Raw genomic sequence first — 14,044 nt, forward strand, 5'->3', positions numbered from 1 at the left:
AACAAAGATGCGAATAACCCGGAGTAAGTTTTTATAGAATTTAACTTTATTTTGTCATAGAGAGAAAAAACCAAGCAATCGGGAGGGGATTCAGAAAAGAAAACGAGAGTGGGAGGGATGGGTTCCCACTCCGCGGGAGAATGGGAGAAAGGGAATTCGGCGGGTTGAATTGTCACGAAATTTCTCTCCAATTAAAAAAAATTACTTTTCTTATTTCGAGTAAAATTGGATATTTACAATTATTTATTGTATATAAAATTCTTTAATTTATTGTATTTAAAAAGAAATAAGAATTGGCAGCGCTTACTTACCGTAGATAATTCTTTCAATCGTAGAGTGAGGTCGGAGAGTTCTCCCCGGCATTTTCCGTCCACGGGACCCCAATAAGCGCCGTAAGTGAAATTTCCCAAACACCTTCTAACCACGGGATCGCCTCTGTCTAATTATCAAAAAATAATAGCATTTAGTAGCGCTACAACGAGTACGAGAGCGTAAACGTAAGCTTTACCTGTCACGCAGTCTTCTAGGGGTAAAGCGATTTCACCGACATTTTTTCTAGGCCAAGTTACGTTTCTGTCGCCCGCCTCCGTTGTCGTCGTAAAGCAACCGTCTGGAAAGGAAAATTTACGGTTCTTTATCAATTCCGAATTAAATCATTTGTTATTTGGAGGCTTTCGATATAAGATTACGTACGCGTAAAAGTCAAATGCCGTCAATTACTAAACGACCTACCTGTATTTTTAATTCGAATACTTTCCGGCGATATTTTCAATTCCGATAATAAACTGGAACTACGGGTCATTCCGTTCTGCAGTTCGTGTAATAACTTCTCTTTATTTTCGTCCACTTTTGTTTCTCTCTTCTTACTCGAAGAGCGTGTGTAGATGAAAAAGTTTACTTTTATTTTACCTCTGCAATTGAGGCGGTAATCAATGGTTACAACCGTTAGGTAATATAAGTATATATAAATACACACTCACTTTGTCTCCGATAGTCGATGTACGTGTACGGCAGTCTGTCCGACGGAAGTTAAAGCTTTTTCGATCTTTTCGCCGATGTTCCGACATCGAATAAAATATTCCTCCGTGCTCGGATCTAATCGAAGAAAGTCCATAGAAGAATCGAACTCGCCGACGAACGTCCACACGTCTAAAGCGTATTTAATTAATCGTCTTAATTAACAATTGTACAAGAGAGAAACGTTAATCTTCTTACTTTTGAAGGTGAAAAGTATCCGGGGCGAAGCGACGGAGACGAAAGGTCGCTTCTGATCCACCAGGCACCAATAATAGCCCTGGAGTCGACCCCGGGCTAAGCTCGTATTTGTAGAAAGTAAATTTCGTACGGTTAAATATTCGTCGCCGCCGGTCATCAATCCTCGCGTTCCGTTGACGATAACGCCATCTTTATACCACGTGACACTTTTGTAATAACTTTTACTAGGAAGGCATTTGAATACACCTTCGGAAACAACGATTATTTCGCAGGAAACTCTTGAATCTACAAAAGTTACTCTTTTAAATTTAAATAATTGGGCGACGCGACTCCTCTCGCGGTCATACAGTACCTTCGACCGTCGATTGGCAGATGCCAAAGTGATCTTTTTCTGGATCGTCCAGAGACCAGAAAACGCCGGAACCTTCGACCTTCACTAATCCGGCCGTGTAATTCGGCCCGAAATCCGTATCCGCCGCCCAATTCACGTACCGAACGGTTTCGCCTTCGTCCTCCCAAATAAGTCCTTCGTCCGATCTCCGAAGTCCGATCCACCAGCCGGAATCTTGGAGAAAGCGCGCGTCGTTACCAAATACCCGAAGGAGTTAATCACCGGATGTGGCTACTTACTTGTATGGTTACGCTCCAATATTAAACTTTTAACCAAGGTATTGACTTCGGGGAGCTCGAGGGTGGCCAATCTTCCTCCTTGTTTTTCGCAATACTCTCGCCATCGCCTCCAATTCGTTTTTATTTCCATCAGCCGGTAACACTTCCCCAGCCAAGGCAAGCTTTTCCAACCGTCGGGACAATTATAGGCTACGTCACATTGTTAAATTACGTCGGGCTACTTTTCCGCCATTATATTTAAATATAGTTATTTAGCTCTACTTACATAATTGTTCTTCACCGAACTCTTTATGCATGCACCAGAAAGGCCGTTTCTCCCGGCACCGTCGGCTGTACAGAAGAATTTCCCGCCGGCCAATTACTCCGCTCAGACAGTCGTTGCCCGGCGCGGGTTGTCCTTTCTCCCAACGAAATGTCATGGCGCCGCTTCTGTTAAGGCGTGGGAAAATTAGAACTTACCAATATAATTAAAGCGATAATTGGCAAATCTTACGCGTTTATGGTTTCGGGATAAAACGCCATCCACTGAAACTGGCCGGCATTTCGGCGTCCTCCCAGCCACACTTCCTTCCGCCTTTCTGAGGAAATGACATCAGTTTAGTTTTCCAGCGAAATGTTACAATTTTTGTGCTGACGAATTCCCGCAATTTATATTCACCCGGTTCGGAAAAGAAGTCGAAATCCTTCACCCGATTATTAGCTTCGATGCGGGGAGAAAATAAGTATCCGCCGTTTTTGCCGCATTTTTCGACCGCATCCGACCAGTTTAATTCCTCTCGGTATTGTCGCAGACACAGGTTGAATTTCCAGGCGGCGTATCCCGGCGCGCATCGGCGAGGGGGCGGATTGGCTAAAGATAAATCACGGTCAGATCATTGGGTGGGAACCTAGCACGTCCCGGTTTAACGCTTCTACCTGAAAACTGATTAGACCGAAGGCATTTGGAGTAGTCGAAGTCCTCCCATTTCGATTCTTTGGCATATTCTCCTCGGCACTTCCTGGTCACCAGTTCCCACTTATCTAAATAGAAAGAAATTCGGTGAAACTCCACCGGAGAATTTAACGGGAAACTATTGATACTTACCGGTTAAACAGGGAGGAGAAGATACCGCCGATTGAGAATAATAAGTGTCGTTCCAGGTGAAATTCGTATTATTGAATCGACGTTCTTCTCTGAAGCATCGACCTGAGAGGAAAAATTAAATCGACCGTAACTGCGTAAACTAATTCCTGCCGACAAATAAGTCGATTCATACCCGAAAATGTCAGTTTGAAACTGTCGACTTCCCACTTTCGGAAATATTTAGTGCCGGAATTATTTATGAATTTCTGCAACGAAAGCAGAATTCTTTCCTTTTCGTTTTCTTCGTCCTTTAAATACGGGAAAAGGAGCACGATGTCCACCACAATTTTATCGTCCTTCTTGCTATAAACCAGTGAAGAGAATTAGTTAACTCGAACCGGAGGAAAAGTTTACTCGTCAGAAACTTACGCCACGTTCGTAAGTCTCCAGCCGATTTGACCACTCTTATTTTTTCTCTTAAAGGCTTTAATCATGGAAGTTACGTTTTGATTCGAATCCAGTTCTTTATATATCATTCTTATTTCGTCTTGTACGCTTTCGTTTGAATAGATGCTTGGAATCGTCAAGGTTAAAAGGTAGGTGGAGAGTTCTAAAAACGAAAATTATGTGAACAAGTAAGATTTGCGTTAAAAAAAGAAAATAAAACGCATGAAGAAAATTTTAATTTAAATGGAAAACTTATTATTTCCAAGGAACTTTTTCGAAACAATTGAATTAAATCTACAGTAAGGTGAAATCCCTCCCAGAATATCAAGCTCTCTCTTCGCCGTAACCGGTGCAAAAGACCAAATGCGTTTAATCTCTTATCGTATTTAAGAATTTATTTACTTTTCTGTCCGTCTTTTGCACCGGAAAATTTCCGATAAACAGTGGTTCCTATTGCCACGAGATTCGTTCACCCTGGTACGGTTCGTACCGTATCATCGATTCTTGTATTGTATCTTACTAACAAAACTGGATTATAGCATACATCATACTTATATTTATATTATATACGTAAAGGATTTGAATGTTTCAACATTGTGTACCTTGTAATAACTCCACGTCATCCTTTTTACTGTCTTATCGGGAACGACATACAAATACGATAGAATCCGAAAGTTGTAATCGAGGATACAGTCACCGATTGGCCGGCGATATCGGCATTAGCGGGCCCCAAATTCATACGTTAGAAAATTTTGCTTATTGCCATCCAAGTTTCGCCGACTTCGGCTAATTATGATTATTTTAAACTATCTTTTCGCGTTATCGACTTTCGGTGTAAAAATAATAAAGACATTACATAATACAGAAAATAATTGTCGAGTAGAAGAGATAAACAGGCAATTCTCCCGGTTCCTTTCTCGGAAATTATATATACGGTATAGTACTTTCGTTTTCAGGAAAATGTGGAAGAAATTTTACCTTTAACTTTATTTTGAATCAATAAATATTTAAGAAATTTATTAATTAAGCATAATTTACGATAAAGGAAGCTTCCGTCGTATAGGAAACCAGGCACTTACCCGAAGCCGAAATGTCCGCATTGTCGGAAAATACGACGTAAGGATTACCGGGTAATTTAAACGAATAATAATAATGGGTGGCGATGGACAGAATGCTCCCTACGCGATAATAAGGGCGGTAAGTAGTGTTTCCGTACAAAGCGGGATAATCGTTCTTCCACCAGACGACGTCCGTTAATTCCCAGTAATCGTACTTCTTTCCGTCGATCCTCACCTCCACGTCCATGGAGAAGATCAAATTGGCGTATTGTTTGAAAGAAGCCAGTACTTTGTGGCCGGGTTTTATCGCGGCTTTTATCTCTGCTCGAAAGAAAACAATTATTCTTAGATTAACGTACTTTGCCGAATTTTCTGCCGGGACGACTTACCGATTTTCTTGGCTTCCTTTTCGCAAAAATAACCATTCTTCCGGGAGCAGTTTTGCCCGATCGTGCCATCGTTCGAGTAATTTTCCACGCAATCGTCGGGAGTTTCACCCCGTGCTTCGAATAAAAGAGTTTTTAAATGTATTATTAATATTAAACGTAGAATTGACAAAATTTACCAGCAAAATTCGTCGCCAATATTTGTCTAATCGTCGACTGCCGAAATTTGCTTTTAAAAATTATCCGTAAGAACTTTTCACCGGGGAGAATGAATAAATCGCGCGATCCCGGGGATTATTTACAATTTAAAGAATAATAAACGTCCACTAACCTCGGCTATCGTTCCGGTCACTTCGGTCCAATTTCCAGGATGACACGGGCCAATCCCGACTCTCCGGGCGGAAGAATCGACCTCGGCAATCGTGGTGCGAAGACCCGGAGACATCGACCTCTTTAAGACAACTGCCGGAAAGGTAGGAATAGGTCCAGTCTGGGTCGCAGAGTAAGGCTTTGGAAACGCCAACCGTCAGTGGTTAAGATAAACCGCGGATTAAAACGGAATTAAAATAAAACCCTTACGAGTTTTCGTCTCGTTTTCCCACCGACAGATGAAAGCGGATCGATGACGACTGCAAGACACGTCGTCCAACTCCCGGGTCGAAAATCTGAACGACAGGCAACCTCCCGCGAATTTCTCGTCCTTCCACTTAAACTTTTCTTTGGCGTAAAATCCCGTTTGGCTGCAAGAATATTTGTTTTTCTGCTCGATTTCCATTACCGAGGAAAAATTAATTTGATAAACTTACTTGAAAACTTTAGGACTTCCCTCCTGCGATAAATAATTATTTTTTCTCCACTTGATTCCCAGGTGAATCTCGTCCACTTTCTCGTCCTCTGCGGTGTAGAGAATAAGGATTGAAATATCCGTGGTCGAAGGCCGAATCTGCTCGGCGCCTTCACTTACCGGCGTACTTGCTGACGGCGTCGAAATTCATTCCTTCCAGGTGTAACAGGTAACCGTTCTGGTTTCTGCACACGTTGTACGCTCGTTCCCAGGTTTCCGCTCGGCGAAACGTGGCCAAACACCGCTCCTCCACTTTTTGGAAGTTGCCCGGACACGCCGCTTCCTTGGCATCGGCTAATTCCGTACGAAAGACACAAATTAACCACATTAACAAAGGTTTAATATAGTTAAGCTAACAGAAAGCTTAACTATATTAAAACGATGCATGGTGTTGTCGGTTGCCCGACGAATATATTTTAAAATTAATATGTACTCTCTAGGAATTTTTCTTTCCGGATACTTCGGACCCTCCTCGCAATGTCCGCAATGTGGGCCTATAACCAGCTGCTAAAAAACGGTTCGGTAATTCGCACGCGGAGAGTTAAAAAATGCAATAAGCGATGATAATATCGCAGCAAAGAAATAATTTTCCGCGTAATAAGGATGCAATTTAATGTTACCTTTAATACCTTATAAACTCTCCTCTTGCGTGCGTATGCGAAGCCACGCTGTTAGGCGTGGGCAGGCGTGCACCGTACCCTATCTCGCAACGGGTTTTCCTGTAGATATGGAAACTGCCTCCCGTCTCATCCTACAAATTCCCGAAATACGACAAAGAGAAAGGTTCGAACGGCCTATAGCGAGATTAAGTTTGGGGCGTAGTTCCAGGAACGTCTCCGTCACGTGGCCACACTTGATTGGTTGCCCTAGAGAGCACCACCCGTGGGTGCAGGATGTCCATAGTGTCAATTCTGTTATAATCGGAGGACCGTCACGCCAGCCGCGTGTCATTGCGCTTTGAAGACTTCCAAACAACGAGAACGCCGAAAGTTCCGAAGACCAAGATCCTCCGAAAGTCTTTTTAGGGATACCCGAGTATCGATTTTAAGACATTCCATTCTGGCGGCACTATTTGACACGCGAGGAACCATAAATTTACTCGTTTACGTGCCTGTCCGTATGCTGAACGATACTGCTCTAAGCTAGTGTTCCATTTGTCCCGTTTTTCCCGAGATTGTTATAATTTTTATCGTTTTTCTTTTTTGACGTAATGCTGAAACGAAAATGCAGTGTAAATGATCATATTACAAAAGAATTTCCGTCGGTAAAGGTGCGGATGAAATGTTCAATTTACATTTTGCATTTCACGCGGTGGTCGGTCAGACCTAGTCGATGGCGTAAAAACGAAAAACGTATAAGTGCTGCTTGAAGTCGGTTTTCCAGCAGAAGAATAAGTCATTTCTTAAATGCGAAATGGAAAAACGATTATAGAAGTTACATCTCCTTGGAAAGGTTATAATTATATCGGCAGATAATACAAATACAAACTTCGGTGGAAAGAAGGAAACGGAAAAGAATAATCTGTACTTCGAAATTCGAGAAAACACTACGAACAATTTAAATGGCATTGCTTGTCCCGCACGTGCGATACGTAATGCTGAGCAGACTGCCGCAGGTTGCCTATCTATATACTGTATCTTCAGTTAATAAGTAACAAGAGCTACAATACGAAACTAAAATTAGCAAATTTTTGCCGGATATAATCGGTCACGTTTATTATAAAAGCGAAGATCTACCGAAATTGCAGGAAAGAAGAAAAGTTTTCGCTACTACCGAGAGAAATCAGTTGTAAGTATTAGAAAAACAAGGACGTTTTCAAACTTATGTCATAGATTTCTACGATATTTGCATGGAATATATTCAGGAGTGATGTACAGTACATTATTTCTCGTTCCTCTCCGGTCTACGGATTGAACCAGTTTGAAGAGAAAAGAGCTTATGGCTTAGAAGAATATACAAGAAAGCTACATATTCTCGAAGAAAGTGTCATTAAATTTTACCGTGAACGAACAGGACTTACGAGTTAGCATATTCGAAAAATATTATGAAAGTAAATTTGAAGTATGGAGTAAACTGAAGAATCAAAGTATCAGTGAAAAATTCTGTGAAATGCTGGCTCATTTTTCAAAGTAGGATAAATGCCGAGAACACAAAATACCTAGTTAGGTTTTGTTTGTAAGTCGCACTGCCGCCATCCGATGCGGCTGTCGAACGCGATTTTTTATTAATAAATACGCCGCGGACAGACCAAAAAACACCGGACATAAAACTTAGACAGCGAAGGCTTTAACCATTATAAGGATTTCTCTCGCGCCGAGACCTGTGTTCGAATATCAAAGGAAAAAACTTCTCGAACGGATCCATATCTGTTAAATATTTTGATGAATACAAAATATAAATTTAACTATTATGAATTATCGGTTTGTTATTGTTAATGGCGGGCGAAGAAATTTTCCTTTATAATGTTATTGGAATGTATCTCCGCCTAGCCTAAATGGTCGGCGAAGTCGAGAATTAAAGGACCGTCAGTTTCCAGTTCGATATTTCGATGTGGACTTTTGCCGCGGGTCTGGCAAACTCCGGGACACGTCGCGATGCAGAATTTCGCATCTATCCGATAATTCTACCCGGAAACGTAACTTTTAGTCGACGACTGGTCATTTACATTTAATAAATAATAATAGAGAGGAAAACTTCACTCACTCGTTAATTGGTGGAAAATCGAAAGGATGACGAATACCAGAACGAAATCTGTGGATAAATATTGTATAAGAGACAAAATGAAAATTAAAACGGTCGAAAGTCGGGATTCAAAAAGAAAAACTTACTCATTTAATTAAAAGTGCTGCCCGCGATCGTATGCTTTCCTTTGTTCTGTTGTACCGGAGGATGTTACTTCTTATCGATATCGCCACTCTGAAATCCGTTTAACAGGAAATTCTATTTTTTTGTGTTTTCCTTTCTTTTGCAATTCGAAAATGTTTATATTTTTAATCCATTAAATTTTTATATTTCTGTATTTAGTAGGATTTCTAAATTCCCTTCTAATTTTTTTTTCCATTTCAGAAATAACTCAATTGAGTCGGGGATAAATGTAGGACAATTTCGAACGAAATAACGCTGTGTAATATTTTCGTTGTTAAACAAAAAAATTAACGGAGTAAATCCGACGAAACTGGAAATCTCGACACAAAACGCGTAATTATATTTTCCGAATGAAATATTCAAAATACAAGTCGACCCCCCTATAACATTGTTGATAATTTCATTTTATATGAATTCCATGTTGTACGAGTCACTTAGATTTTACAAATACATGTACCGGGCTGTGAACGGCTCACGTATTTGTAAAATCTAAGTGACTCGTACAACATGGAATTCATATAAAACGAAATTATCAACAGTGTTATAGGGGGTCGACTGTATTCCAAATAATAAAATTACCTTTCCTCGCGTAATTCTGCGATAAAATCTTTTCCGTTTACCAAAAACGTAACAAACTCTTGTACGAAAAGTTTAAGCGGGAAACTTTTCTTTGTCACTTTGGGCATTTCGTAATATATCGATAGGAGGAATGTTCCGTGTTCCCGCTCCGCAATGCCAACTGCCGGAAATGAGTAACGGCGGAGCTTGAAAAGAAATGATTTGTAACGGTTAAAATTATGTCGGATGCATCCATCGTCCGTCGGAATATTTATAAAATATTCTGCAATTTATTTCCAACTGTTATATATTTACATATTTATATTTGTCTAACGATGATCGTCGGTTTCTTTTACGATTACCGTCCGATAACGCCGGAAGGGATAAGTAAATGGGACCACAATTATTAAAACAATTATAAAAATTCTAAGTAATTAATAATAATTAGTCTAATCCCGCTTACTTGCCGAAGTAATATTCCACGGTTAGGCCGGTATAAGTTCCGAAAGTTTAACTGCCGAGCCGTTACGTACTCTTTGCGGGAAATCTTTTCAAACCAGAATTTTTTTCCGATAATTGACGAATTTCGGTAAAGAAAGTTACGTTTTCCCCGTCGTAAAAAGAAGACGAAATACAAGCGCCACTACATTAATTGGGTTTAATTAAATTGCGAGTAAATGATTTGCATATAAAGATTTATACAAGTAGACTGAGAAGTTATAACCGGTGACGAAAGGATGTTTGGGGTAGATTCTTCGGGGAGAATAGACGTTAGAAAGATCGCGTGACAATTCTTTACAGGCAAAATGACGTAAGTTAATTGAAGATTGACTTTTTAAAATTCAAAAACTCTTCGAGAATAATAATTGTAAAGAATTGTTGCTTTTACTTTATCATTACAATTAAAAACGTAATATCGGAAATCTATCACGTGTTATTTTATTTTTTAATTTCCGAGAAAAGTAACTTTCCTTTTCTTTACGTTATACGACCGCGAAGCGTAAAGTGTAAAAGTGATTAGGATTAACAACGGAATAAACGTAATTTATGAATTTACGGGGCAAGTAATATAAAAAGAAAAGTAACTCGATTACGAAAATAAGTTTTGCATGTTTTTTATTCTACTTTTATTGATTTTTTGCGTTGGTACGAATAGACTCTTCCCGACGAATCGTCTAAAGTAATTCGTAACACCGAGGAAAACGATATTCGCTATAACGAAAAGGGTGAGTTTAGGATACGCGGAGAAGAAAACAGTCGGCCGTACAAAGATACGGAAGCGCGCAGATACTGTATAATAGCCTATTATTACATTATTACGGCCTCCGGACCAAGATTATTGGCAATTAATTCTACAAAAAACCAGTTTAATTAAACGTCCATCTCTGCGGCGAGCGATAAATATGTAATACTATCATATAAGCTACTGTATACCTGTTCAATTTTATGTAACCATTTATCAGTATTGTACCAATTATTTTATATCAGTTGTGGATAATACTCTACGTTTATTGATGAACTGCGTTGTCACTACTACTGTACAACTATATACAGTATTAGTTTTTACCATTGTGTACTGTATATTCAATGTTTCTCGCTCCATTACTGTATTTTGTAAAGCTTTATACATTTTATGTATTTTTACCCGTATTGTTATTCGTTATTATATTTTCATTCGTTTATTAATAAAGGCGATGCAGGCGCCCACGGTTTCCATACTCACCTTCGATCTTTCCCTATCTACTATCCTTCCCTAAACACTATCTCTTCCCCTTCTTACACAACTACTACTTCCATTGAGGTAAAGTCAGTTTGTAAATGGACAACCTCTCTACTCCTTTTAATGAATACGAATACGAATATCGACCATTTTTTCCTATTAATCGGTTTCGATAATCGCCCAATTTTGCATTTTAATATTTCTGTTAGAATGCTAAGTATAAGGCCGGTAATAAAAAATAATAGATTTCTGTTATATATTTATTATTTATTATATGACAAGCTGAATACTATAAAAAATTTCAATGTAAATTATTCATTTTATCAATAAATATTATAGGTTATATTATAAGATATTTAAAGTATCTCTTTAAACTTTAAATACATAAAACTAATAAAAATTTTATATTCAAACTGTAAAACCCTTGAATCGTAATACAAAAACATGAGAATATCATCATTTTCGGGGCATAGCCTATTTCTTGCCGGCTTCAGTGCTCAAAATTCTTTCACTTTCAACGGAAGATGTTGGGGCACTTATCAATACATATTTCATAGCTATTTTCCTCAAATTAATAAAAAGTTTTTTTGAATTTTTCAAATAAATTAGAAAACCTCCCTCTTGATCATCTCAGTAGTAGAAACTTCAGAATTTAATTCTTCTTGAGATTTACAATTACCAATAGCTTATAAGCTATCAATTGTCCATCTTTTTATTTCCTTTACCATGTCTTTTTTATGAAATTTCATTTAATCTTGATTTAATAAGGACGACAAGCATAAAAACTTGTTTTCTATATACTGTATGCTGAATAATTTTTTAAATTGAATTTTCTAGTCCTTCTATTATGGTATTAATGCCACTAAAGGAACTACTGCTCTTTGCTTTAGATGTCCTCTAGCAGGGCGAAGGGAAAACACGAAAATCAATAAAAAGTAATACTATACCTATAAAAGTAATAATTGCGAAGTGGAGTTTTTCATTAACGGTTGATTCGGGAATAAGGCGTATTTTCTGAAATAATCGCACATATGGTAACCTGCACGGGACTAGCTTTTGTTACGGGGAGAAAGAAAGACGTGCAAGACAGACGGCCCTGACTCACGTATAAGAACGGAGATGGCCCGGTCCACAAAGGACCCAGAATAAAGTATTGAGAGTGTGTGTGTATTCGTGTCTCGCGGGGGGTTTTAAATATACAGGGTGGGCCATCGAAAACGAAACAACAGAGTTTCTCTTCTTTCTTTCTCTTCTTTCTCTCTCTCTCTCTCTCGTTCATATGGAGATTACAGCCTGTGTTTGCTTTTTCTCCGATAAGCGGCGCTTCTTTGTTAGGTAAAGCGGCCCGTCCGTTGAATGTACTGTTCGAGTAGTCGGATGTGGTTCACTGTGGACACGTCCGCCTGGGGCCAGTAAATTGGCGACAACGTCTGTACTGCCAGTAAATTCAGTCTGAGGTTTTTCACCAGTTCCATACGAGCCGTTGTATACTTTGGGCACCTTAGCCAGAAGTGCTCGGTTGTTTCCCCCCACAAAACAAGCAATTTGGAGATGGGACAAGACCACGCGAAAAAAGAAAACTGTTCAGAGGGGCCGTAGCGGTCCGTAGTTTTGCCAGCAGAGTTTCCGCCCACCTGGAAGAAGCGTGGTGGTACGGCCAAGGATCAAAAGGCCGGAGATAATCCCTACCCTTGTTCCGTAAGAACAACAGAGTTATCGTGTTCGTCCGAGCAAATCGCTCGGACAGGTCGATTTTATTTTCAAGGGGGACATCTTCTGCAATAAAGTTTTTGCGATAATACAACAGACAACAAAAAATTTTAAAAACTCGTTCATTTTTTATTAACTAAACAAACACTTATTTTGGAAAAAAAGTAACACAAACTATTAACAAACATTTAAAAAAAACCTTTTAAGCAGGACCGCATATGCAAGGAAAAAAAATATTTCCCGTTGAGAATAAAATCGACCTGTCCGACGATTTGCTTGGACGAACACGATAACTCTGCCGTTTCGTTTTCGTTGGCCCACCCCGTATAATTTATTTAAAAAGCGAGATGAATAATTTAACTCATCCGGAACATTTTCCCACGGATACGTCAAATCCAGAAAATTGGAGTTTATGGAAGCAACGATTTGATATTTACGCAACGGCTATAGATTTATCTTCAAAAAGTATTGCGCAGCAGAGAGCTATCCCGCTTCACATTATCGGAGAGAAAGGCTTAGAAATATACAATAATTCCCACGTGGAGGAAAATGCCACGAATCCGACGTGAATGAAATCTTAGCTAAATTCACGGACCATTTCCAGCCTCTAAGAATGCCATAGATATGTATTTTTCTCGCTTGGCAAACGGTAGGCGAATTTGTAACAGAGCTACGTACAAAAGCTGAAGAATGTGACTTTCACACCCTAACAGAATCTCTTACAAGAGACAGAATTATCTTAGGCAGACGAGACGATAGCATCAGACAAAAATGCTGCGAGATCCGTCATTAACATTGGACAAAGCAATTGACGTGGCAAGAGCGTCCGAATTATCTAAAATCAGGGCGACAGAAATAACAGCGAGCAAGGTGAAAAGTCAGTTTCCAAGAAGATAAACCGAAAAAATCGAATCGCGTATGACTAATAAAAATAGCGTTAAGAATAAAAATGCCATAAATGCCTATCTATACACGAGTATGGAAACTACAGTAGAGCCTCGATTATCCGACCTAATTGGGGACTGGGGTTGGTCGGATAATTGAAAGGGCGGATAACCGAAAAGTATGAAAAAATCCATTATTAGTGTAGTATATTAGTATATCGCTATTAACCTACTTTGCGTTGAATTTTCATCGATGTTAAGCCTAACAAAAATTTTTTAAAATAATAATCGTCGCTATTGTATCGTTAAAAATTAGAAAGTTAAGCTTCGTTTAAATACTGGCTCCCTTTCATGGTCGATCCAGTGTTGCCAGCTAAAACACGTAAAAATAATATTAAAGTAGCCGAGACATAGCCAAATATTGTAGCGCCACATCAATTCGCGTTTTTCACGAACTATAGAGGGCGCTATATTTTTACAAAATGGCTACTCTATCTGGGTCGTTTGTTAGTCGTCAGTGTAAAATGAATTATATATTACTATCTGATCTAATGAAATATGCTACTTGTAGCAGTTCATCGAGAAATTTTATAGAAGGAGAACAAGTATTACTAGCAGGACACGTCATTTTATGTGGTATTGTCGAGAAAAACGAGCAAGATCG

At 39.1% G+C, this 14,044-nt stretch overlaps 1 protein-coding gene across 1 annotated transcript in view; it reads right to left on the reverse strand.

Moving 5' to 3' along the window:
• The window catches only part of LOC111613969, an 18,047-nt gene extending 9,352 nt beyond the window's left edge, over window positions 1-8,695 (reverse strand). The window contains exons 1-22 of the mRNA XM_023355319.1: window positions 8,472-8,695; window positions 8,347-8,394; window positions 5,764-5,937; window positions 5,606-5,693; window positions 5,379-5,539; window positions 5,131-5,307; window positions 4,803-4,916; window positions 4,435-4,734; window positions 3,338-3,518; window positions 3,102-3,271; window positions 2,930-3,031; window positions 2,761-2,865; window positions 2,504-2,695; window positions 2,339-2,423; window positions 2,111-2,274; window positions 1,846-2,034; window positions 1,568-1,780; window positions 1,216-1,500; window positions 981-1,149; window positions 733-911; window positions 509-610; window positions 312-439 (exon numbers count right to left, since the gene is read on the reverse strand). Of these exons, the coding sequence (XP_023211087.1) occupies window positions 312-439; window positions 509-610; window positions 733-911; window positions 981-1,149; window positions 1,216-1,500; window positions 1,568-1,780; window positions 1,846-2,034; window positions 2,111-2,274; window positions 2,339-2,423; window positions 2,504-2,695; window positions 2,761-2,865; window positions 2,930-3,031; window positions 3,102-3,271; window positions 3,338-3,518; window positions 4,435-4,734; window positions 4,803-4,916; window positions 5,131-5,307; window positions 5,379-5,539; window positions 5,606-5,693; window positions 5,764-5,937; window positions 8,347-8,394; window positions 8,472-8,475 (3,330 nt within the window). The 5' untranslated portion in view covers window positions 8,476-8,695. The remainder of the gene's footprint in view (window positions 1-311; window positions 440-508; window positions 611-732; window positions 912-980; window positions 1,150-1,215; window positions 1,501-1,567; window positions 1,781-1,845; window positions 2,035-2,110; window positions 2,275-2,338; window positions 2,424-2,503; window positions 2,696-2,760; window positions 2,866-2,929; window positions 3,032-3,101; window positions 3,272-3,337; window positions 3,519-4,434; window positions 4,735-4,802; window positions 4,917-5,130; window positions 5,308-5,378; window positions 5,540-5,605; window positions 5,694-5,763; window positions 5,938-8,346; window positions 8,395-8,471) is intronic.
• Between the last annotated feature and the right edge of the window lie 5,349 nt (window positions 8,696-14,044).

Source organism: Centruroides sculpturatus, unplaced genomic scaffold (genome assembly GCF_000671375.1).
Source record: "Centruroides sculpturatus isolate CEXI.00-Female unplaced genomic scaffold, Cexi_2.0 scaffold2048, whole genome shotgun sequence".
In the NCBI taxonomy this organism is placed as follows: domain Eukaryota; kingdom Metazoa; phylum Arthropoda; class Arachnida; order Scorpiones; family Buthidae; genus Centruroides; species Centruroides sculpturatus.